Source organism: Panulirus ornatus, chromosome 73 (genome assembly GCF_036320965.1).
Source record: "Panulirus ornatus isolate Po-2019 chromosome 73, ASM3632096v1, whole genome shotgun sequence".
Classification (NCBI taxonomy): domain Eukaryota; kingdom Metazoa; phylum Arthropoda; class Malacostraca; order Decapoda; family Palinuridae; genus Panulirus; species Panulirus ornatus.
Genome location: NC_092296.1, coordinates 2,249,088 through 2,276,756, shown reverse-complemented (window position 1 = coordinate 2,276,756; position 27,669 = coordinate 2,249,088). Strand labels below are relative to the sequence as shown.

Sequence of the window (27,669 nt, the reverse complement as noted above, 5' to 3'; positions counted from 1 at the left end):
ACAGACTGAAACATTGCGAACCCTGGAGAAGGATGTGTGTGTGTGTGTGTGTGTGTGTGTGTGTGATTCACTTAGTTGCGTCGCACAAGCAAGTCATTATTCAGCGATGAGTCACCCTCTTCTTTTAAAACCAAATTACCTTCTCCAGCTGTGTAACAGAGATAAGAATAAACAAAAAAAATGGAGGAGGGGTGTTGGGGGGTGAGCGTGTATGAGCGTTCTCGCCCCTGCAACCGCCATAGCCATTCCGAAACTTTCTTTTTTTCTTTTACATCGTAGAAAACAACAGACGGAAGCATGCGTCGTTTCCCTTCCCTCCCTCCCCCAAGTATACACCTGTCAGGCCCTTCCGGAACTGCAAGTCATGGACTTAAAACGAGCACAGGACTCCCACCTTCGCGAAAACTGCCACGTCAGCATTCGGGGCTGTGAGGCGCATGTTGAGTCAGCAGTTTGTCTGGGTCGGGAAGAGCTCCAGGCGAAGCTTGGCCGGCCGGGCCGGGCCGGGCGGGCGGGCGGGCGCCGGTCCCCTCCTCCTCCTCCTCCTCCTCCTCCTTCCCCCCACACACAAACCGCCGTCTGTCTGTTTATGTGGATCGTCAAATGATTCCTTTACATGCCTGGCTGTGTCGGACTTGTGCGTGCGTGTGTGTGTGATCGTCGAAATGGTGTGGGGTGGTTCATTATCTATTTCTATATAAATGACGGTCGTTAGAGGCAGAGGGAGTAAGGAATGTTATGCACCAGTGTTGTGTGTCTAGTTGTGTTGTGTTTTTTTCCCCCACCGTTTGTTTTGTGGTGGGTGAAGTGATGGTGTCTCGTCCAGTTGCTTTTCACTGTTTGTATTGCGGTGCGTGTGTGTGTGTGTGTGTGTGTGTGTGTGTGTGTGTGTGGTAGCGTTTACTAATGACACTGGTTATTTGTGCGTTTAAAATAGCGTGGTGCGGTGCTTGCTAAGCTAAGCGTTTTTCTTTTTTTAATACCGAGCTTTTTTTTTTTTTTAACTGTGCTACAGGATGATACGTGAGGCATTTTGTTATTCATGGAGGTAGCGAGTGTCAGCGGCTGGGAGGGCAATGTGTTGACCAAGTCTCCCGCTTCATGGGGGTCCTCTACAGGGTTAGTTAACTGGCCTTGGTTAGGTCAGTGGAATACCTCGGTGCAGTGAAGCCACAACACAATGCCAGTGTAACTATTGTGCAAAAAAAAAAAAAAAAAAATGTACATTCGTAGTCACACCTGCGCACAAACAAGCACTATAACAACTCCAATATTAAGTACCTAGATAAACGCAGTTACACGACCGAGTGGTGAAATTGCGAACACACACACACACATACACACACACACAGATCAAGGGGGGATAAGGTGCGACATCTTAGTCACATGACACACAACAGTCAGCAGAATGGCAGCTCGTACCGTGACTTTCAAGACAGGCGAAGCGGGCGCACCCTCGCCAGCTCCCCCCACATCACTGCTGAGTCACTGCTTTACCCACCCCCACCCCCGACCTCCTCGCTCCATCCACCTCCCACGTCCCCACACACACACACCCTCCCTGCCCCAAACCACCACCACCCGCCCAGTCCTCCTCCCCAATGCCGCCGACGCGACGCATCGAGTCCTTAAAAACCAGTTTTTGTCTACCGTAAGTCACATGTGTCATTCCGAATCGACCAGTGACACAAGTCTCGCCTTCCCACAAGAGTGTAGTTCTACCGATGGAGACAAACAAGGAAACCTACCTGGTACACGACACGGTAGATATAACCCCCCCTAACACTGACCCGAGAGATACCTTGAACGGAATTGAAAATATATCTATAAAAAAAAAGGAGGGGGTGGGGGGCGCCACCTCCACGAGACGAGGTCTCGTATGACTGGTGTGAGATAACCTTGGATAAAGTAGGCTACGGGTCTGTTAGCGTCTAACTTCCTGACCCGTTATCCTCGATGTCTCTCTCTCTCTCTCTCTCTCTCTCTCTCTCTCTCTCTCTCTCTCTCTCTCTCTCTCTCTCTCTCTCCTGCACTGTGCTAACATTCTCTGCCCCTGAAACAATTATCATGGTATGTGGCAAGGTGTGCAGATTTCACCAAGACGCGTGCCAAGCGTATGAAATACATCAATCTGCAAGAGTTAAGGATTTAGAGTCCTACGCGAAGCCAGGCCCTAACTGAAATCTAATGAGGGATAAACGGAGGAAATACGAAAACTGGGTTAATTATACAGAATTACAGGATCACTTGTGTTTGATCTTGTTATATCTACCTGTATAACAGGAGTGGAGAGTTATGAATGGCGGCAGTACATTCTTACGTGGTACAACGACTGGTTCAGGTGAGCAGTAGCCAATGAGATCTTTTTGAAATTGAAGTGTAAGCCCATGAGCCCGACAGTGCGACCCTTGAGCACTACGGAATGACATTTGGGTTAGGGCCAGCTCATAATACCTAAGGGTCGTACCGTCGTATTTCGAGGTTCTAGACCACGTAAATTTGTCTTAATAATTTGAACAATTGTTCATTCCTGTTATATAAAAAAATGCTAAAGAAATCTCTATCACTCACGACGGAGAAGTGGACATATATCATCCAGTCTTAACTGGATGATGTTTCAACGTCCCATTTATCTCTATTCCCTCACGTAACGAAATACTGACCAAACTTTATAGTCATCGATAGACAATAATATAAACGGTCGAACTTTCCTCCGAGAGAAAATTGAGAGAGAACGAGGCAACAATGAACCAACGCTGAATACCACAGGAGGCACTTACTTCCCACGGGTGGGAGGGTTTGTGAAGCAAGAGCCAGCAAGCAGCTTCAAGAGACTGTCCGTGACCGCTGGCAGAAGACTTTTTTCCCCACCTGCAACAGCGTCCGCCAAGCACGTATCCGTTAGAGCAGGCTACAGCGCGAGCGCGCATTCCACTCCTCCTCCTCCTCCTCCTCGCAATGGTGCGTGTCTTCGAGTCGTAATTAAGCGATAAAGACGTAAGTGTACGTTGTTTTTTCCGTTATCGCCCGGTACAAATGTCAGTCTGTTTAGCAAACAAGCACTGATGGATTTGCATAATCAAATTTTAAGGGAATATTTTCGGTACATTAGTAGATTGTAGCAAGAGCGCCATACAGGAAAGTTGACATAATTGTCTTGTAAAAAGTGGCTCTGACTTCTGCAACTACGTACCGAAAATCAGCTAAAGGTGCGAGGTTCCACCTTGCAAGCAGATTGGGTTTTTAGTAGCAAGAAAGAAAAAAAAACTGATCGCAAGGTACCGCACAGAAGACCTTGCTTTGCAAACCCTTGCTGGCGTCCGCGCCAATCCGAGCCAAAAGCCCAGGTTTGGTCGCCACCTCCTCCCTCATGTCAATGACTGACCGGAACCTTGCACTTCGAGTCCTTGTGCATGATCGCCGTGAGTTTGCAAGTCCCGGAGCGGGTGTTAAGTGCGCGGATTAACTCTGCGAGGGCGATGACTTTGGCGCGTCGTCTTGGAATTGAAGGTTTTGTGTGTGTGTGTATATATATATATATATATATATATATATATATATATATATATATATATATATATATATATATAACAGACCTCCCCTAATACCAGCGGGGTAAGGCGTGGTCGTGACCTTCCACACTCGCTACTGGGTCTCTCAAGCTGAACTTTATTGCTGTCTCGATCCCTACGTGTGTCGATATGGAGATCCTTGTGTTTGGGGGAGGGAGGAGTCCTTCTTCCTCCTCGAGATGTTGAAATCAGGTAGGAAGAGCTTGTGGAAATTATTCTATATGACAAATTTACTATTTGGGCGTCCCTCTCTCGCGATGTTGCCCGGCACGTTCACAACGTCGAAGTATTAATCTAGGTTCACCTACTTTAGTCGTATATAGTATCATAACACAAACACACACACACGTTCGCAACGTCGAAGTATTAATCTAGGTTCACCTACTTTAGTCGTATATAGTATTATAACACACACACACACACACACACGCACGCGCGCGCGAGCGCAAGACAGAGGTTAGTGCATATCCGGGCCTGTCTCAAGGTCTGAACTCTTCAGGTGATGAATTTGGCAGTCACTGGAACTCGAGTGAAAAATTAAAGCCTCATGTCTTCATGAAGGTGGCAGCGGTGGTTCTGTTTCCTTATTTCACTTTGTGGATATAACGCCTTAAGCACTGTCGCTGGTGCGTCGTGGAAAATGGGATCCTTTCGTAAATCATGGTATGACGAAGTAATTCTATAATGACAAAGAGATCGTGAGATATATTAAATGTTATTGTTAAATTAATTAAAATGTTAAATAAATGTTAAATAAATGTTAAATGTTAAATAAATGTTAAATAAATTAAAAACCAAGGACTTATATGAAAGGTGTGTCATCGACTATAATAACACACGACTCTGGCTGAGCACATCCTCGCCGAACTCTGCACAGCATTGTTTCTGCTGACACAAGTAAACACATAATGTATCCTAACCTGAGACTTGTTACCAGTGACTAATACAGCGGAATGCTTCACCAAGGTCCCCTGAGCAATCTGGTGAGAAATCACGTCACGCTCCAAGCAGGGAAAATAATGCAAGCCTGCACAAACACTCGAGCGATCTCGAAAGAGAAATACGCCTCTGCAACCGTTTTGCTGACGTTTAGACGATTTTTGTAGGTGCTGTTTAGTTACTACGTATGAATAATTTTGGCGATATTTGTAGGTGCTGTTTAGTTACTACGTATGAATAATTTTGGCGATATTTGTAGGTGTTTTGTTAATACGTTTGAATAATTCTGGCGATATTTGTGTTTAATTACTACATTTGAATAATTTAAGCGATATTGTAGCTATTGTTTAGTTTATGCTTTTGAATTTAGCGGATATTCTAGCGGTTAGAAGTTTCCTTTTTTGAATCGCTCGTAAGACCGTTTAACCGCTGTTTTAAAGTCGCCGCTTCCGAATGATTGAGGCGATAATTTGAACGTTTAAAGTCATATGATTTATTTAGGCGGCCGTTTCACTCTTGTTGATTTGAACGACCGTTCAATTCCCGTTTAAAACTACTTTTTTAAATTACTTAGGCACTAGTTTAGCTGTTGTTGAGACGCTAATAACGTGCAAGCGTCTAAATGTGCGCTAAATCCTCGCTAGTTTCTAAAACGTAAGGTAAAATTACCCCAACTAGTTGAAAATATCGTGTGTTCAACGCTAAAATTTCTCTCTGGCATCTAGCAATTCTCCATACATGGATGCTAGATGGCCAGCTCTTACGCAATTGACCACTGCCCTAAAACGCCATCGTTTACATAACGATCTCTGCCAAATATACTACTACCTGACCTTGTAATAACCTGAACCACAGGGTGAGGCAGAGCGAAGCTTTGATTGGCTCTGGTGATCGGGGGCTTTCAAAAGACCTGTCAACTGCCAGGGTCGTTAAGGACGTCCACGTCGAGTTATAACCGACTGAAGAAGAGGAAGGAAAAAAAAAAACTGGTACACCTTCGAGTGATCAGGTATACAATTCCACGACCATAGACGCTCTCCCTGCATATATAAATATTGGCCTTGGAGGGAGGCAAGCCAGCTTACCTCGTTACGTTTTTCGTAATTTTCATGATTTTGATCAATACAACGACGAAGAAATTTTAATACCATAGAACAGGAGCCGGAAGAACATTCTAAGAACATTCTACTAAAGATATCGTGGTTTTTTTTTCATTATTTTCAGTTTTCTTAAAAACATCGTAAATACTGTGCCTCGTCTTATTCTCTTCACACTTTAATTAAGAACCCGGCCTTGATCTGGCCTCCATCTATCCGTGAATGGAGTTTCCAACGCAAAAAAAAAAAAAAAAAAAAAAAGATATCGAAAAGAGAAGAGGGAAGTATGAACGGTAATTCAACATGACAGCCAGCTCCCGTCTCCCGTTGACACATGACAAAATTTATGAAACATTTCGTTAATTCAGCCTCCCCATACACACAGGTCAGGAGGATTTCTAAGTTTTCTTTCGTCAAGTTTTCAAGTCCACCACCAGTCTCTAACGACTTAATTCCCCGTTCAACTTAATTATCTGTTCAACGACTTAATTCTGTTTAACGGCTTCATTGTTTAACTTCATTGTCTGTTTAACGACTTCATTCTCTGTTTCACGACTTCATTCTCTGTTGCATGACTTCATTGTGTTTCACGACTTCATTCTCTGTTTCATGACTTCATTGTGTTTCACGACTTCATTCTCTGTTTCATGACTTCATTGTGTTTCACGACTTCATTCTCAGTTTGACTTCATTCTGTTTAACGACTTCATTGTGTGTCACGACTTCATTCTCTCCTTATCTGTGTGGAAGGTGGTAGCGAGCCACCAATCAGGGAAGGGGCAAAGTACCAGTCCTGTCCGGTCACACTGTCACTAACCAGGGAGGGGTGAGTGACGGTCTGTACTAAGCCAGCAACTTCACTGGCTGTCAAGTGTCACTCCTCTTTTCTTTCTGCCTCGCCCACACGTGTGCAGATGACCCTCGGTCCACAGACATATGCCATCTCTTCCCCTCGCACGATACACTTGCTTGGCGACACCTGATTGACACGACTCGCGCTCTTCGTAACTCTTTATATTTCCCTGCGGTGAACGCCACGCGTTACCCCCCCCCCCCCCCCCCCCCTCCGGCCGATAGACGATATATGTCTCGCTATTCCACGCCAGTCAGCGATCAATCTTTCCTGTAAGTTTCATATATTTTTCTTTTTTTTCCAGCATGATGCCATGTTTCCCCACTATTTTCCCTCGGGCTGGAACATTGCGAGACGAAAAGAAAAAACAAAACGCTGAAAAAAACACCATCAAATCTGGCGTCGGTAAAAAATGGGATACTGGGGTCATTTATCAGTGGCGGAAAAACTATCCCTCATCCTAGAGATGAAAATCTGTTTGTAAATCAAGATTTACACTGGCTGGAAGAAGGAACAATAAGGGTTCCGTAAAATATACTGGGTCACACGATACTTAATTCACATTAGGTGATCTACCCTGCATTTACTTATGTAAATTATATATATATATATATATATATATATATATATATATATATATATATATATATATATATATATATATATATCATCTATTCACTTGCTTATCACGGGAAGGCTGAGGTCAGTGGAACGTGTGAAAGGCCAAAGCTCATACATAATATTCTCGGCTGCATTAGCTGCGAGTCGGCAGATCGCACCACTTCCACGACCTTCTTAAAACCCGCATCAGCGAGGTGATCACCGTGTCATTAGTATGCATCGAGAGGGTAGCGGTCGTGTCCTGAGGTGATAGATTAAGCCTTGGTCATGTGAGTTTTACTTCACAGGGGAAAGGGTTGCCCCTTCTCTTAACCTTGTGAATATGTACCACGGCTTCACACACACACACACACACACACACATACACACACCCTAGCCTATGCAAGGTGCGCAGGCTGTGTCGAGTGGGGACGTAACTGGGCCTGCGACGCACAGTGCCCCTAACGGACGCACACGCGCCCGACGACAAGATGCCGCTGCCTGGCGTCGCGCGTTCCTCTCCCCCTCCCTCGCGCACACGCAGCGGCGTCGCTCCCCGCGGTTTGTACAGCCAAGGCCTCCGTCGCAACGCCTCTCTTCAATACACCGAGACCCGGAAGACGCTACGTAAATCCTCCTTCACAATAATGAGACTAGGAGATCTTATTCCATGTTTTTGATGGGGGATAAAATAGTGTCTTAAAAACCGTTACAAGAAATGCGCATAACTTTGTATATATCACATGACGTAATGAAGCAAACACAAGGCATTCAAGAGCTGGTGTTATGCACAAACACTTCTACCCGACCACGTCAACTACATTTCATTCATCCTCACTCCTCCTCCTCTTCCTCTCGCTCACAATCTCCTTCATCCATTTCCCATTCCACTGCGTTATCCACCATCCCTCGACATCCTGTGTCCACTTTTCCTTCCTCCCTCTTCCACTCATGTAATGCCTAACAAAGACATCTTCCAAGTGTTGCTCTCCTTACTATCCCACAATTTTTCCACACTCCCCTTACATCACTTTCCTACACTCCCCTTGCCTTCCCACACGGCTTCCCCACAACCATCTAACCGTTCCATAACTTACACACTCTTTCCTTACCTCTCTACTTTCCTACAGTCTCCTTATCTTCCCATTGCTTTCCCCCATTATCCCTGCCAATCAACCATCTTCTGGCTGAGTCTCCTACAAACGTGGACTGCCGAGCACACACACACACACACACAGGTCATTTAGCTTTAAAAGATATCACAAGAGAAATAAATAAATAAATCGATAAAACTATACATAACCACCTTAACCCTTCATCAATGAGCGCTGTTGAAACGCTTCGAGAATATAACTTCTCGACTCAAAAATATCTCAACATAATTAACTATCTCAGGTCCACACACTGTGGTTACTATTAACTTACATACCCTACTTCACCCTCGCATCCCTGGCTCCGTCTGCACGGAGCACAACTACAAGCGAGAAATCAACTTCGATAAGTCTGTAAACACCGTTAATGGACGGTAAAGCTGTGTAGTCTCGTGGAGGACCTTCGCGCACGGAACCCACCTCATTCTCCTGCTGTAAGGAGCGCACACACCCCCAGCAGCTTTAAGATCCTCATGCGGGGTGCCCTGGGGTTATACAATTAACTACCCAACCGCGTTATTATAACCGACAAATCCAGGAACAACTCGCCACCCGTCTTCGCCAACAAGCAACACCCCCCCACGCCTCATTTTCCTCCTGTGGAGCTATGGGGTAACTCCCGATATAATGCAGTTAATTTCAAAGTCATATGCAACTCCCGATTTAATGCAATTAACCAGAGTGATAGGCGGCAACTCCCGATACAATGCAGTTAACTTTAATCACACAACCAGGTATGTAGGTATGGCACAGCGACACAATACACTTGCCTTCACCTTACCAATGTCAACAACTCGTGCCACCAGCTCGTTAGACCAACTTATACCACCCGTCGTCATTTTCAAAGTCTACCTTTTCAAAATTTTCGACCCTCGTAGTAAATGTGTGTTCAAATGATATTCACTATCATGCGTGTTAATACTTTCATGAAAACTATATACACAGCAATATACCGTGTTAATACTTTCATGAAAATTATATACACAGCAATATACCATCTAAGGATATGTTTTTTTTCCTAATGTAATAAAAACCTTATTTACGGATACGCAACATTTCTATCAAGTGAAAACGTGTGGCCGTACACAGCGGGATGAGACTTCTAATCATTCATATTCTGACACAGAGAACTCGAGCTAGCGATCATGTAATGTTCAGATCAACAGAGCTCTGTGTTCATCAGGTTTAGCCCATAGCCACCATATCAACCCTGTCCTTTCCCATACATCTTCTCCACCAATAAGAGACTAAAATATAAAGTTCACGCATTCAATTACACAAACGGTTGCTTTCTGACATGGCACTTGTATCCATTTTTCCTTCGATACATTATCAACCTCCTTACAGGAGCACTCGGCCCTTTGAGCAAAGATGGTACAACTTGGTAGCGCAACGGCGTGACCTTTGGCCTAACGAGAAAGGGCAAAGATCAATCTTTTATACCTATGGCGTGCACAGTCTAGCTCGGAGGGTTACGTAGTCTGAATTCAAAACCTTTCGACACCACTGCCTCACAACCAACAACCATGTTTACCCAAGTAACGCTTGTGTAACGCCATCCAACTTCACCTCTCTCATTTACATTTTTTCCCCTTCACCACAAAACCCCAGAACAGACATTACCGTCCTTCTAACATCTGTAGCACCAAGCAATTCCCTGAACAGGACCCTGACATCTCCTGTCATGCACACAAAAAGCCGCCACTCGTCTAGTTAATCCCTAACATTTTTCTTTCATTTTCTTGTTTTTGCTAAACATAACATCTAAATAAAAAAAAAGGAACCTGATCTAACCTCTTTTTACACTCCCTCGTTATCGTGTGTATGTGTCGTATATATGTGAAAGGGTTCTTCAAATATATATATATATATATATATATATATATATATATATATATATATATATATATATATATATATATATATTTTTTTTTTTTTTTTTTTTTTTTTTATACTTTGTCGCTGTCTCCCGCGTTTGCGAGGTAGCGCAAGGAAACAGACGAAAGAAATGGCCCAACCCCCCCCATACACATGTACATACACACGTCCACACACGCAAATATTCATACCTACACAGCTTTCCATGGTTTACCCCAGACGCTTCACATGCCTTGATTCAATCCACTGACAGCACGTCAACCCCTGTATACCACATCGCTCCAATTCACTCTATTCCTTGCCCTCCTTTCACCCTCCTGCATGTTCAGGCCCCGATCACACAAAATCCTTTTCACTCCATCTTTCCACCTCCAATTTGGTCTCCCTCTTCTCCTCGTTCCCTCCACCTCCGACACATATATCCTCTTGGTCAATCTCTCCTCACTCATTCTCTCCATGTGCCCAAACCACTTCAAAACACCCTCTTCTGCTCTCTCAACCACGCTCTTTTTATTTCCACACATCTCTCTTACCCTTACGTTACTTACTCGATCAAACCACCTCACACCACACATTGTCCTCAAAAATCTCATTTCCAGCACATCCATCCTCCTACGCACAACTCTATCCATAGCCCACGCCTCGCAACCATACAACATTGTTGGAACTACTATTCCTTCAAACATACCCATTTTTGCTTTCCGGGATAATGTTCTCGACTTCCACACATTTTTCAAGGCTCCCAAAATTTTCGCCCCCTCCCCCACCCTATGATCCACTTCCGCTTCCATGGTTCCATCCGCTGACAGATCCACTCCCAGATATCTAAAACACTTCACTTCCTCCAGCCTCTCACCATTCAAACTCACCTCCCAATTGACTTGACCCTCAACCCTACTGTACCTAATAACCTTGCTCTTATTGACATTTACTCTTAACTTTCTTCTTCCACACACTTTACCAAACTCCGTCACCAGCTTCTGCAGTTTCTCACATGAATCCGCCACCAGCGCTGTATATATATATTTACACATACTTGGGAAGTGAGTCAGTTGTTATTCGCTGATGATACAGCGCTGGTGGCTGATTCATGTGAGAAACTGCAGAAACTGGTGACTGGGTTTGGTAAAGTGTGTGAAAGAAGAAAGTTGAGAGTAAATGTGAATAAGAGCAAGGTTATTAGGTACAGTAGGGTTGAGGGTCAGGTCAATTGGGAGGTAAGTTTGAATGGAGAAAAACTGGAGGAAGTGAAGTGTTTTAGATATCTGGCAGTGGATTTGGCAGCGGATGGAACCATGGAAGTGGAAGTGAATCATAGGGTGGGGGAGGGGGCGAAAATTCTGGGAGCCTTGAAGAATGTGTGGAAGTCGAGAACATTATCTCGGAAAGCAAAAATGGGTATGTTTGAAGGAATAGTGGTTCCAACAATGTTGTATGGTTGCGAGGCGTGGGCAATCTAAGCACGGGAAATCTAACCTAGCTTTTTTTTTATGAGCGATATTACCAGCACGGGAAACCTACGCTAGCATTCTTAAAATGAGATCACTGCAGATAAGACTGAAATTATACTCGTTCAGAAAAACCAGGATATGATTTTATATTCTGTAAGTTCTCATCAAACTTGCACCACATTTAATAACTAACATGTGTGGGTATACGTCGGCGCTTCAATAAGAGCCACGCAGAGTACGTCATTAAGTAATATTAATATTCACGCAATACACTTCTACCGTCATGCTTGAATACCTATCTTCAAGGTCGTTATATTACCAGTGATGATGATGATGCAGGTCTAAGTAAACCCGACGAGGAATACAGTAATACATTCGCGAATAATTAGCAACATTGGCGTTAACACCATAAATTTACCATCACTTTTAATTAGGAATATATTCTGATGCCACTTTGCATAGATTAAAAAAAAAAAAATCCCAACCCAGCATACTTTTCGTACCTAACTTAATTTTTGTTAGCAGTTATTTACGGTGTTTCATATGATCGTCTGATGTAATTTGCATTTTCGAGTATTATATATTTTAGAGAGTCAACTTACTGCGGTAATCCTTGGAAAAAAAAAACGTTCCCGGAAGCCTGTTTGTTTACCAACTCGTTATTTAGCCTTAAGCTTATATTACATTACTATTTAGGAATTATTTTGATCGGAACACTCACACATAATGAGTGCTTCGTAATACCACAGTGACAACGCCTCTAACCAACGGTTAACATCATTAAATGTGAAATTCATCTTGAGTCATTTTTTTTCCTATGACTACGAAGTTGACTGTCAACTCTCCTCCTCTCACTGCCTTATCTAGTGAGCTTTTCCATCCCATCTATTCCTACCCTCTCATTGCTACAGACCTCCTCGTTCAATGTAACCAATCAATCACCCTCTAAATAACGCTGAAAGGTAATTACCTTCCAATTCCAGTTCGATGGTGTCATCACCTCCCCACAAGCGCCAGTGTCTCTGTCAGACCTCGTGTTCGCCACCTTGCCAAAAGTCTTCTACCCCCAACCAGGATCATGTCCGCCGCTGCAGGAGAATGTCACTTGAGAGTTCACTGTCCCGTGTGAGGGGTCACTGCACCTGGCGTCGATAAAACTCCCGCGGGACGCCACCCTCAAGGGCGAAATATGAGCTAAGGGAACGAGCGTCTCCGCCTCCGGGAGGACTCACGCTGTCGTTTCTCACGAGAGAAAATTATACGTTTTTCAGCATTTCTAGGGAGACTGCAGGAGATGGACGTACCCCGAGAGTATTTCTAATTTTGGCGTATTTATGCGATGGTATGCTTACTGGAGGTAAAGGAAGCCTCGTATGGTTTATATATGTTTTTATTCTGTTTTTCTTTAGGCAATTAGTTGTTATAGTTTATGTATACGAGGCTCATAAATTTCGCCAACACGAAATTGGACAATGTTATGAAGAACGTATTATTTATATGTATAATACCGTATATACTATGAGGATAATTCCGTTATTTTTTTTTCTAAATATGGCAACGGATAGTTAATGTGTTATTAGCTAGGTAATGGAGAAAATAAACATAATCAAATGCTTACGAATTCCTCTCCTTGTCTACGATGTTTTAAGGTTGCCAAGGGTGTTTTTAGTATAATTTTGCCCTAAAACACTATCTTACCTCGTTATTCCTTAACAAAAGTAGTAATTTAACTTTTTTCGTACGGTTAAAACAGGGGTCATCTGTCATTATGAAAATCATCAAAAAGAATAATGATGGAATTTGAAACTGAAATACGCTTTTGAGATGCTAAACAATGACATAAATATTCTATCATTGCAACACTGCATAGCTTTGTGCAGTGTAATCTCACGTTTAAACCTAAGTACAATAATTCATTTATTCGTAAATCAAGTACTGTATTTCTATCTAAAGTACATGAATGAAAAATATATATATATATATATATTTATATATATATATATATATATATATATATATATATATATATATATTATATATATATATATATATATATATATATATATATATATATATATATTGTGTGTGCGTTTAGCAGTTGTCCTCGTTTCGCTAAAGCAATTTGCAAGTAAGCTGTAAATAGTTTAATGGCATTTAAGCAATTTAGCTCAGGATTTCCTTGAAGCTGTGGTGTGAAATAAGATTTACGCGATTCTGTACCCGGCTCTGCTTTCATTATTACTTTGATGACTTTATGTACTTTTTTCTATAATCATTTAAAGTAATTAGCCGCCAAAAGTAAAAAAAAAAAAAAACGTTTGTACATGTTGACTGAAAATAACCTTATAATGAAATAACAAGAAGCATTACGAATAGGCTAGGCTTACTTAGGTTAACTTAATCACTACGCGTTGGGCTTGATCAGGTTATCTTTGTATGTGCTAGGTTGGATTAAGTTTTCTTAATCATACGTGCTAGGCTTGATTAGGTTGCTAGGCTTGATCAGGTTATCTTTTGCGTGCTAGGCTTGATTAGGTTTTCTTTATATACGTGCTAGGCTTGATTAGGTTGCTAGGCTTGATCAGGTTATCTTTTGCGTGCTAGGCTTGATTAAGTTTTCTTAATCATACGTGCTAGGCTTGATTAGATTATCTTAATACGTGCTGACAGTAGAATCCGTGGATGTTATGTTAAATTACCTTAATTTATGAAGTAAATAATGATTAATGAATCCGTACATAATAGCATACAAACGGAGGAATGACTGCTGCTGAATACGTATATATATCAGGGTAGATTATGAACTAGGTAATGGCTACACAATACTTAGGCGTATGAAATATACTGCGTATTTGACACTTAATTAGATGACACTTAATTGGTAATTACGTCATGTTGAAGATCCTGTTCATATATTGTTAATGGTGTAGAAAGCTGGTGTTCTGTATTTCATAAAGACGCAACCATATTTAAACAGATCCACTCTCAGTTGGGTAGAAAAGTTTATGTTATTAGACAAGTGTTTCATACGATGAAATATAGGATGTGCTCATTATTCCGTAAGGCGAGACCCGTTACATAATGTTAAAAGATAAATGCCATTGCGTTATTCGTCCTCTTTATCGACTGGTGCCTTTTAAACGCATGTTACTAACTCAGCCTTTGTCATAACTACACCCAATTGAATGATATTAGCTTAGGCATCTTAAATGTCATCCTACTCTTCTTCACAATACTGTAAGCATGATTTTTCAGGCACAAGCTTAACTACATATAAAATGAGAATGTCACCTTTTGCGTTATAAGAATAGTGACGAAGTACAAGGAAATTATAGTAATCTTAAGCTATTGTATCTAAAAAAAAAAAATTTAAATGCCAAAAAAATGCGAATAGTTTATTTCTAATTCAATATATCGAGTCGTTTTCCTACATTTTCGTATTTGAGAAAAATGCTTGAGGACCAACAGATCTTTACCTTGCACGGCCCATGGCAAGCCATCACGATACAGCATCCAAACAAAACCATGTCTCAAATTAATCACTTTACATCCACGAAGCCCTTATCCTATTCGTGAAAAAATAACTCTTTTTGTGGAGGTTACAAAGAGCAAAATAGCAGCAGATGCATGACGGAGCTTGAGAAAAACATTGTTATGATCACAAAGGCATATAGTCACCTTGTGTGTCATGGAATTTAAGTACTAACTAGGATGACTTTTAATATGTTTCTTTCTGTCATGTTGCTGCTTATTTCCTCCACAACAAGGATGAGTTACACATCCTCTTATCATAAGAATATTCAAGCCCACAAAACATTTAATATCCGGACACGATCATTTATAGACTAAAAGAAATCCCAAATACATACATGCCTGTAGCCCACCTCTGTTGATAGAATCATAAAACTCGTTTTAAATCCTTTGTGAATTTCATATACATTTTTGTACATGAATATCGAATCCCCAATACTTGAACAATATTTGCTGCTATCATAATCTTTGCCCTAGGCATTTCAGTGAGTAAATACACACGATCAAACTTTACCAAAATCTACTGTAAACTTTAAAACGAATTATCGAAAGTGAATTATCCTAAGCTAACTTTTTAGTACCTATAACCACTTTTTTTAACTAAGCTGGGTGAACTGTAAAATTTTCTGAAATGTGTATCAAATAAAATTAACGAGTCAGTGAAATTTTTAACTTGTGAAAATCAAAACATTCTGTAATCAAAAGATGCGAGTCAATAAAATTCTTGTTAATATCAAAATATTTTGTAACAATCAAATTTTAACTGTGAATCGAGCCATGTACGTTATTTTGGGATGTGATACGCAAGACTGTTGCACAAGCCCGAATATGGCGTGTGGGGTGGTCACACAACAGGTAAATTTCTTACAAAAGTCAAGGGCGCTTGGAAGCATGTTACCTGAAAAACTTAAAAGCTGTTACTTGCTGTTGTGAGAACGATAACCAACCACTTAGAAGCAATCAATTCTAGCATAGTCTGCCCATCAACTTCCCTAGATGCTAAAATAAAAAACGGCAGTTCTTATAACATTTGAGGGTGAGGTTGATGAGGGGGAAGCCATGGGCATCAGTTTTGATAACTTCCCCCCACAACCCACACGACACAAGGGCTCCGTGGCTGACGCCCCCAGCAGATGGTGGACAAGTAACATTTTTCGCTTTTTTTTTTTTCTTAAGTTAGCTTCTACCGCATGACTTGTAATGTCCTAAAAAAAAAAAAAAAAAAAAAAAACCCAAGGTGTACGATTGCGTATCTCTCCAGGACAGAACATTGAGGTAATAATGTTTTATATACCTACGTCTCTTCGTGGTATACCAAGTAACCGTTACACTTCTTTACTGTATCTCCCCTGATGATGTGATTATTACACGAAAGTGCACTTGGGAACTTACCGCGCTTTATTTCCTCGTGGACTATATATATATATATATATATATATATATATATATATATATATATACACACACCTATGAGCCCAAGGGGAAATGAAACACGATAAGTTTCACACCCGTTCATACTGTATTAAACTACGCTTCCAGATGTGTTTCGGTTTTTATTCTACATTTCATTAGTTATCATATCCTGTTCAGACGTCCTGGGTAGTATTGTGTTGGTCTTTTATGTTATAATGCATAGTAATGTCTAGGAGTACTACCACCCTGTCCAAATCGTCTATTTAACACTTAATATATTGGTCTAGACTTGTATACATATATTTTACATATATTCCCAACTCTTAAACCTATCATCTTCATACACTTTTCTTACCGAGAGCCTATGTCCTATATTATCAATAAAGTTTCATATATAGAGTGACAGTTTATTTCATATATAGTGACAGTACGTTTCATATATAGAGTGACTATGTTTCATATATAGAGTGAAAGTATGTTTCATATAGAGGTACAGTATATTTCATATACAGAGTGAGAGGATGTTTCATATAAAGTGACAATGTTTCATATAAAGTGACAATATGTTTCATATATAGTGTGACAGGATGTTTCATATAAAGTGACAGTATGTTTTATATATAGTGACAGGATGTTTCATATATAGAGTGACAGGATGTTTCATATAAAGTGACAGTATGTTTCATATATAGAGTGACAGTATTTGTTACAGTGCGTTGAATGTTACTTTGTGGTATATCGTACGATAATGTGTTACGCAGTCTTAGATAAGTTTCTGTTATTCCGCTTTAACACTGCTGGTGCGTTACGATGTGTCACGAAATAACTATTTAAAGCTGGATTTTTTCCTAAAGACCTAACAGATGGTTAGTATTCACGCATAACAATACGTACCTCAAACCACGTCCGTTGTACGATCGTATTTGCGTAAGATGCCGCCGTATGGCTATTATGGTATTGCGAAACGGTGGAAATCCAGACCATATATTCACTACCACCATCGTTCACCTGAAAAAAAAAAAAAATGAATAAAGTGTACTATGTAGTCATAAAAAATTTTTTAGAGGAAGAGTCGTAAATCTCCAGACAGTCGTATATAGTCGTAAATCAATAAGGAAACGTTTTCTTTTATTATTATGATTAATAATGTTCCAGTAAACCATTATCTAAATACGCAAATGCCTTTGTTTAGCCGATTTCTCTTCAACTTATCAATCGCAAAATTACAACACAAAATACAACCAGTTGAGGTATGTAACGAAACAAGATCTGAAACATTCCAAGATGGCAAAAAATATCATCAAAATAACCTAATCTTCCTGGTCCACAATGAGTTATAAGACACTCCCCCAATCATGCTATTAAATCACTTTTCAAATACATTCGGCTACGTGGGATGATTCCTAAATAGGTCTAGGGGGCCCACTTCTGAGCCTCCTCCCTCCCTCAGCTTAGCACCTGAGATTGCCCAAACTTACTGACCTCCGTGTAATGGTGGAAATCCTCTTAGCCTATCTTGTGTGATGGGGGGAGAATATCGTAAAATGATGAACCAGACTTTCTTGGAATACGCTGGGAAAGAAGTAATAAAGCAAGGGACCAGTCACGCTCCCGGCCTTAAACGTCCTACTTGGCAACTTGGAGAGAAGGTTTTGGGGGTGAGTGAGTACAAGCTGCTGCTGCTCCTGCTGTTCCCTACCACCACTTGCTTTCTCGAACCCGACCCCGACCTCCTCCTCCTCCTCCCTCCCTCCCTCCGTGTCCACAAACTGTGTATCGCAGTGACTCCATCATAAATTTGTATCGTCATGAATCACCTTAGCATGAATGTGTATCGCGATGAATCTACTGATTATAAAACCCCTAATGACTAGTTTATATACATAACATCATGAGGGAACGGTAAATAGACTTTAAAGTGAAACAAGTAACACTTGAAGATCATAGACCGCGATGAAGGGTTGAAGGGAGCTTGTCTACGCTTCTCCCGAGCGGCGGACGACGGCCTGCTGCCTTACATGGAAGCACGAGTCAAAACACACTGACCATAAGATGAAGACTCTTTAGAACACTTAGCATTGAAAATAAATATACAAGAGTGATCAACACATTGCGTCGCTGTGAAGAAACCTGCCTTTCTTTTTTCTAAGCCTTACGTAAGGAGAAAATGTTGGGATAACTTCAGTCATATATGTATATATATATATATATATATATATATATATATATATATATATATATATATATATATATATATATATATGGGCCAGAGTAGTGATGCGCTTGTGGTGCAGTAAATACTAAATAGCTTCATCCTGAAGTAGGCTGGGGCTGGTGTGCTTGTTGCATTGTAACTAAGATGTCAGCAGATTTCTAAAGCAGAAACGAGATCCTTGTAGCCTTCCCTGTACACTCCCCTTGCTCAGGCAAGTACATGGAAGTTTTCTAGATGCCCTACAAAGCTTGTGAGGGTATTAAATACGATAGTCGAGATCACAACTACTATATATCAACCCACTGCTTGAAGGGCTGGTTGTTAAAATGGGCATAGCTAGACCCTAGGGTGTGTGTGTGTGTGTGTGTGTGTGTGTGTACAAGGTGAAGAGCCGGGGCAACACAAGTATAAAACTCTCTCCCTGTAATACACATAATCAAAGGGGTATCACACAACGCTTCATGACCTTCCATGTGGAAGTGGCCGACTTCCTGGGTGCTGCGTGAGATTTATAAAGATAGAACGAACTCCTGGGACCGTGTATATATATATATATATATATATATATATATAAGACGAACAAGACACTGAACATTTCTTTAGTATACCCTAGCACATCAACATGGTGGCCACCACTGTGCAAGCCTCGCCATGTTTGTTAACGCGCTGCATTCCCTTCAACAACACATTGTGCTCCATTTGAAGTACTGTTGCTGCTGGTGGTGAAGAATGTAAGTGAAGACAGATGGTGGAGAAATCGTCTCCGGCTTAGCCAAACTGGAGAAGTTTTATTCCCGTAGAAAATAGATAACTCGTCTACAATATATATATATATGGTGTTGAGGGGGGGAGAGGGATGGAATGGTGACTGTGTATCTAAGGAATACAACTGTTGTAACGGGCCGTTGTGCAGGAGGGAGGGGGGGGTTATGTATGTAGATAAACCCACTGTGAAAAGCATACGTGTTCATCATTACTTCTCGTGTATGTGCCTGAATTTTCTCTCTCTCTCTCTCTCTCTCTCTCTCTCTCTCTCTCTCTCTCTCTCTCTCTCTCTCTCTCTCTCTCCAAATCTAGTTTACCCTACGGTATTCATCGACTCGAGCTGAGCCACTGACACAAGACACGATGAATTAACGTTAACCGAAGCTTTGCCACACACACACACACACACACACACACACACACACACACACACACCCTCGTTTTCTCTCTCCAGCCTAGCCAAGCCTACCTGACATTCCGAAGCGCGCGCACCGCCAGGCTGTATTTCACTGTTACAACAAGACGTAGACCGTTAGAACCAGTTATGAAAATCCAGGGGGTTCGACACCAGGAAAGTTCGAGACTCTGGGGGTCATCATCACTGTATTCCGAAACATCATGGAACCGAACATTTTTTAACTGCAACGCGCCTTTGTTAAAAAGAGAAATAATGGCTAACTAGCCTAAAATGATGGTTAGATCCCAAGGTTTTGATTAGGTTTGATTAGGTTAGGTTTTGATTAGGTTAGGTTAGGATTTGTGATGTTTCGAAGTAGCGATGTTTTGGAATATCGAGGCATAACCCTTGAGCACGATGTTTATAGAGATGCCTTGGCCTCTGACCACAGCCACGGGTCGTACCGTTGTGTTCAAGGGTCGCACCGTCGTGCTCAAGGGTCGTACCGTCGTGCTCAAGGGTCGCACCGTCGTGCTCAAGGGTCGCACCGTCGTGCTCAAGGGTCGTACCGTCGTGCTCAAGGGTCGCACCGTCGTGCTCAAGGGTCGCACCGTCGTGCTCAAGGGTCGTACCGTCGTGCTCAAGGGTCGTACCGTCGTGCTCAAGGCTCGTACCGTCAGGCTTAGGGGCCGTACCGTCGTGCTCACAGAATTAACGACTTAAATGACCATTTTGACGTACTAATGAAATATGACATCTAGATATCTTTACCTTCTAACCCAATGTACGTCGCCACTGACATGCGACCAAGTCGTAACGATATTGCGATTCTTCCTCACCCTTCTGCGACCTTTGACCTGTCACATACTGTTGTTCAAGTAATCCTGACTTGTTCGGGAACGCCCGTTAACCGCGCCACAAACCACTTTAGCTTCGGGGCTAAAGTGAAGAAGGCATACAGCAAGCTGGAAGTTGGGTTTTTTTTTTTCTTTTTTTTCTTTTTTTGTAATTCACATCTTTCTCCACCCTCGGGCAAAACCAGTTCTTCATCCGGTTCACTTGGCATCATAGGTACACACACACACTCGCTCAAGTTCAGGAGTGTCTCGTGTGTATTCTTACCCAACTCGCATCGTCAAGACCCTGAGAGAATATACCACCTCAGCAGTGCCCCCCCCCCTCCCACCCCACCTTTTGCGCTGAGGTATTACCTCGCCATATACGATAAGTGAGAAGTGAAACTAATGGAAAGACAACTTTGGTTTGGCATGTTTTCTGGTTCTCTCGAACTTTCGCTAGGTCGTGAATCATGCCAATATATATTTTTCATACTATTTGCCATTTCCTGCGTTAGCGAGGTAGCGTTAAGAACAGAGGACTGGGCCTTTTGAGGGAATATCCTCACCTGGCCCCCTTCTCTGTTCTTTTGGAAAATTGAAAAATGAGAGGAGGATTTTCAGCCCCCCCGCTCTCTCCCCTTTTAGTCGCCTTCTACAACACGCAGGGAATACGTGGGAAGTATTCTTTCTCCCCTATCCCCAGGGATAATATATATATATATATATATATATATATATATATATATATATATATATATATATATATGCTTCAAAATATTCAGTGGGGGCAACGCCTATGCTAATACAATGAATATAATATCTAACAAATTTCAAGCACGAATTGTAATACACATTTCATAAAAAAACAAAAAAAAAAAAATGCGGTTTTGTCGAAGGAGAACAAAGAACAAGTTACAGAGTACAAGTTTCAGAGAACAGGAATGTATGTGTTCGAAACGCAGACGAAATTGAGAAGCTCATCCACAGAAAACGGCGAGTATAGCTGGGGTGTCTTTAACATATCTACTCTCTTAAGAATAATGGATTTAAGACACGATAAGAAAGCGGTTGCTGTCATTCATCTCGGTTTACTTTACATCTATGATGCTCTACAAGTGTGCTAGAAGTCTGTGAAGTATAGGAATTTATGACATCTGGCACATTAGCATATACATCGCGTTAGTAAACGTACAAGTCCCATTATTTATTATCTCATCCATGACTTCCTTAACCCTACGGGATGTGTATAATCGTACTACGGTAAACAGCAAGATCATACAATCAAACGAATCTTGCAATCTTTTTACAGTCTATCATAAAAATACAAGACAATTTTGTTTCAATCTTTTCTTAACCGACACTTGGAGATTATTTTTTTGTGTGGTATTATATGATCTATTAAAGTAATTTGTGGTAATTACTATTTATCGTTTTGCAGACGGTTCCCGGGTCACCAACAGAGTTCTGTTGCGGGTAAGACTTCCGATGTCACCGAGTGCTGAAGTCACCAGGTTCCAACGTCAACTAAAGCTGAAGTCACCAAGTTGGGACGCCATCGAGTGTCGAAGTCACTAAGTTTGGACGTCGCCAAGTGTTGAAGTCACTAAGTTTAGACGTCACCAAGTGTCGAAGTCACTAAGTTTGGATATCACTCTGAGCTGAAGTCACTGACTTCAACCGCCCCTAAGTGGTGAAGTCATAGGTTCCAGTGTTGCCAAAGCCAATTTCTTGCGATGCTGCAGTTCTCTGTCGCAGGCCAGATCAGATGTTGCCAATCCCTGATTTTAGCAAGCTCTGACTTCACCAAGATCTGTCACAAAGTTCTGTGGGGTCAAGGCCGGAGCGTCGCCAAAGTTCGAACGTCGCCAGAGCCCGTCACAACTAAGTTCTAACTCTCTAAGGAACTCTTAACGTAGCCATTAGTAAGTTCTATCATCACCAAGTACAAGAAACACAACACCAAGTTCCGATAATCACAAAGTTCTAAGCCGCATCGTCTATCAGTTCTACTGGGTTCTGACGTCACTTACATTAAGTTCTAACACCATCAAATCTGCCTTGTGGTCCGCCAAGTTCTTGCCAAGTGACATCCTGGTGTAAACTTAGTCTACAGATCAGCAATCTGACATCACCAAGTCTTGGCATTACCCAGAAGTTAAGTTGGGAAGCGGACTTCTTCGACATCCCCGAGGGCCCCAGGAGAAGGTGCTGTTAAGCTCCGAACTGAACAAGTCCCCAAGTCGCTGAATTCTAATCAGGACACACAGCCCCGACGTTCACGAAGTCTAGAATTCACCAAGGTATTCTCTGGGAGTGGGACTCGATCCTGGTGTCGAATCCCAACGTCCTCGTGATGTCTGGGGCGGCGTACAACACCCTTACCGAGCAGTGCCCGAGGGCCTCAGCATGGCGGCCTTTTCCCCACGGCGAGGGCCTTTTCTCCCACCGTGAGGGCCTTGTCTCCCACGGTGAGGGCCTTGTCTCCCACGGCGAGGACCTTGTCTCCCACGGCGAGGACCTTGTCTCCCACGGCGAGGACCTTTTTTCCCAAGCTCACCGGATGCTGATCGGGGAAGACGAGGAGTCTCGCGGGAAGCATCGGCGGAGTCCCGTCGAAGACGGGAGGAGTAGGACCTCCTCCTCCTCGCCTGGGAGAGGGACGGGTCCGTCTTGGACCCGTCGTGGAGACGGTAGCAGGACGAAGACGACCAAAGTCTCGGGGTCTCGGTCTGTGGCCTTCAGGTCACCACCGCCGCTGCTGCCGATGTCTCCGGCGCTTGCGGACAACGACCTCGCCTCCAGCGGCAGCGTCGTCCCTGCCGTCGAAGCACGTCAAGTCGTCCTCGCATTATCACGGAGGGACAAGGGCCTTGCGACGCGTCTCCCCACCTCCGCTCCTCCCCATGCCCTCGACGCTCTTCGCGACGCACTCCCCCCCATCGCCCTCCCTCTCCCCGCCGACGCAACGTACCACGCCCTCCACCTCGCCGTTCTCCCAACGCACCCCGCCGCTCACCACGCCTCCCTCGACGCCGCCCGGTAAGGCCCCTACACCGCCTCCTACAGGGTATTCCTACCCGACGAAGGAGGAAGCGGAAGAAGAAATCCGACTTAAGAGGAAGGTAAGTTAAGGACCCACTCCCGTTTTCTTCCTCAAGACACCTACTAACGCTACATACTTAAGTCCCAAAGTACAACTAGATAATGTGTGTTTGTTGAAAGGTCCCTAACATACGAGATCTTGGCTCAAGTGAATATTCTAAGTACTTGAAGGACAACTTTAAACATCAAACTCTCTCCTAGTTACAACACAAATAGGTAATCGCATATACATAATCATCATTTTCTCTGGGAGTGACAAGGTCTTCAGTACAAAGCTGTTCCTTGATCTAAAATTCAGGGGGGGTCATTCAGTTAAAAATGAACGAGTAAAATATCAAAGCATGCAAATCAATGTTGAAGGCGTATGCAAATTAGATTGAAGACTTTTTTTCCTTTCGAGGGGGTCGTAAACTAGACGAACGATTTTCCACGAGATGTGCTGAAACGACAGAGCTCTTTCAAAGGGTTTTATAAAAAAAAAAATTGAGAGTAATTCAAAACGAGAAGTATAGTGAAAGAACACTTTCCTTTATATAGTCACTACGTTCGAGATCTATAATGTAGGGATATGTATAGAAGGATAGTGAAATGTATATAAGGATAGTGAAATGTATAGAAGGATAGTGAAATATATAGAAGGATAGTGAAATGTATAGGATAGTGAAATGCATAGAAGGATAGTGAAATGTATAGAAGGACAGTGAAATGTATAGAAGGATAGTGAAATGTATAGAAGGACAGTGAAATGTATAGAAGGATAGTGAAATGTATAGAAGGATAGTGAAATATATAGAAGGATAGTTAAATGTATAGAAGGATAATGTAAGTAACATGAAGGAGGTCATGTGGGTGAAGACTTATCAGACAACCGTATAAACTCCATAAGCCTTTAAGGGGTTCGTGATATCCAAGTATTGTGGCTGTGTCGGTGCTGTGTGACTGTGCTAGCTGTACGGAGGGGTCATAACATGATGGACGGAGAGGTCTGGATCATTACGTCCTGAGTGGGTAGGAGACTCTGAGCAGCTCACTGGAGGAAAAACTGTAAACAGTGATACAGGGGAGAGTATGTCAGTGTTGTCTGTGAGCCCTGTGGTATAGGAGTGTGTGTGTGTGTGTGTGGCTGGAGGACGAGTCTCACTAATAAATTCAATTAGCTTACAGATTGAACGTAAGTAAATTACGAATACATAGGGATATTTTTATTCAATTTGTATCACTTAGTGGAGGTGGAATATATGTGTTTCTACATTTATCTAATTATAATTCTGTGTCTGACCTACTTACATGTGCCTCCTCCATATATATATATATATATATATATATATATATATATATATATATATATATATATATATATGCATATATATATATATATATATATATCAACTGACTTATATTTCTTGTATCTCCCCTGATGATGTGATTATTACACGAAAGTGCACCTGGGAACTTATCGTGTTTCATTTTCCCCGTGGACCCATAGGAATATATATATCTATATATATATATACATATATATATATATATATATATATATATATATATATATATATATATATATATATATATTATATATATATATATATATATATATATATATATATATATATATATATGGAGGATCTAACACTTCAAGATTTTGATCATATGGGCTCTAGGCCTATCAACAGTCAGGGGGTCATTCACCTCGTCAGTGACAAGGGATGACCCATAGAGACATACACGCCATCAGGGCATATGTAAGGCCCTTCAAAGACCTTTTTTTTTTTTTACTTGCACTGAAGCCTCCAGCAGGAGGGGAAATTCCCTCACTATCGTCCGTAAGATGTTCAAACAACCCTGATGTTAGGGGTGATGAGTTACGACAGTCGTAATTAAGTGGTATATGTGTGGATTGGATGGTGTTGGACAACGGCAGTGCAATGCTACACAGCCACCTGCGTGTGGTAAATTGGTTACCTGGGGTTGTGATTGGGTTATGGAGTATTGGGTTAGGGGTGGGGTGTGTGTGTGTGGTGAGTGACTGGGCCCCTGGCGGTGAAAGGATTGGGCGGTTGTGAGTGGATCGGTAAAAGGATTTAGTTGTGGCGATTGGATCACTGGGAGTGAAAGAATCCGGTGTTGTTATGTGGATCAGTGGCAGTGCAGAGAAGTTGCCGCGTATCTCTCCTAAAAAAAAAACCCATAAATTGTGGTCGATATCATTCTATCATAGGATGATACAGTAACCATCAGGTCAAAGTGATCTCCAGGAAGGTGAGTATAAGGAATTTAGCAAATTTGGATACTATACTTCTCTCGCTAGAGGTTTAAATCCTCTTAAAAATAATAAGTTTACAGATGTACACTTGGAAATGGGTCTGGTATAATATACTCGACTTCCCAGAACAGTTTGATGGCAGGGGGTCACTTGAGTGCAGACATAAGGGGTAGTATGAGGTACTCTAAAAAAAAAAATACGACCCTCCCAACCTCGAACAATGCTGATTCTGTTAATGCCTTGTAATATCTTAAAAGAGATCTGTAGACTGAACACTTTTCTGATGTTCTCCTCTTTTGAGATTTTTTTTCATTTTGCCTTTCAAGAGTTACTAGAACTTCCAGTAATAGAGGGATGGATCTGTTTACCCAAACTGTGGTTCCCGAAAAATATGAATTTCCAGCTACATATGATTTTTTTTTTCCTTTGAAATACGTTTTTATCTTTCGTGCGATGCTGAAAGTTATCATAGCCTCACCATCTCGCCTACAAACAAAAGAAAAGCAAAGTAGATATTATACACCTGTGACTTTGGTCCACCTTAACCGACAGCCACTCACCCTCTTCCTTTTACCAACAGATTAAACTGCCACAGAGACATCGTACATCCTGGACGCAGGCTAATCTTCATCAAACAACTTCCACACTCCTCCATAAACTGATGAGACAGACATGAAGACATCTCGTATCCATGACTCAAACCCATCTCCATGAATCTTTTTTTACCTAAGCCTCGGGAAAAATGCCCATCTTTCCTTGTCTCACTTTTCTCTATTATCTTTTTTTGAAGGCATGTGCGGTGTGTGGGGACCTGGCCCGCTCCCTGCACTTCGGTGGCTTGGCCTGCGACTCTTGCAAGGCCTTCTTCAGGAGAGCCGTGCTGAACAACGCCTTCGCCGACTTCGTGTGCGGGAAGAACCATCACTGTACGATAACTGTGGCGTCACGACGGAGCTGCCAGGCGTGCAGGTCAGTTCTCTCTCTCTCTCTCTCTCTCTCTCTCTCTCTCTCTCTCTCTCTCTCTCTCTCTCTCTCTCTCTCTCTCTCTCGGGTTCCGAAAAGAGTGAGTATCTCATACTTGTCCGATAAGTGTCAGATAAAGAATGACTGTCCTTCATCGTATGCAGGCAAATGAAATCATTGTGGTTATGATTACCGCCATTGAAATACTCTCTGTACTACTGTAGCGTAAAACAGTCACTTATGCTGAGATCTACTGACATCGATATATATATATATATATATATATATATATATATATATATATATATATATATATATGTGTGTGTGTGTGTGTGGCGGGGTGGCGATAGGAATGAATAAAGGCAGACAGTATGAATTATGTAAATGTGTATATATGTATATGTCTGTGTGTGTGTATATATATATATATATATATATATATATATATATGTATATGTTGAGATGTATAGGTATGTATATTTGCGTGTGTGGACGTGCATGTATATACATGTGTATGTGGGTGGGTTGGGCCATTCTTTCGTCTGTTTCCTTGCGCCACCTCGCTAACGCGGGAGACGGCGGCAGGGCAGAATGAATAAAGGAGGATAAGGATATATATATATATATATATATATATATA

At 41.9% G+C, this 27,669-nt stretch overlaps 1 protein-coding gene across 2 annotated transcripts in view; it reads left to right on the top strand.

Annotated features, from left to right (window-relative positions):
- Positions 1-27,669, top strand: part of LOC139748165 (uncharacterized) — a 41,088-nt gene that overhangs the window by 7,360 nt on the left and 6,059 nt on the right. For both annotated transcript variants that reach the window (XM_071660880.1, XM_071660881.1), the window contains exons 2-3: positions 22,140-23,823; positions 26,857-27,035. In XM_071660880.1, the coding sequence (XP_071516981.1) occupies positions 23,605-23,823; positions 26,857-27,035 (398 nt within the window). In that variant the 5' untranslated portion in view covers positions 22,140-23,604. The remainder of the gene's footprint in view (positions 1-22,139; positions 23,824-26,856; positions 27,036-27,669) is intronic.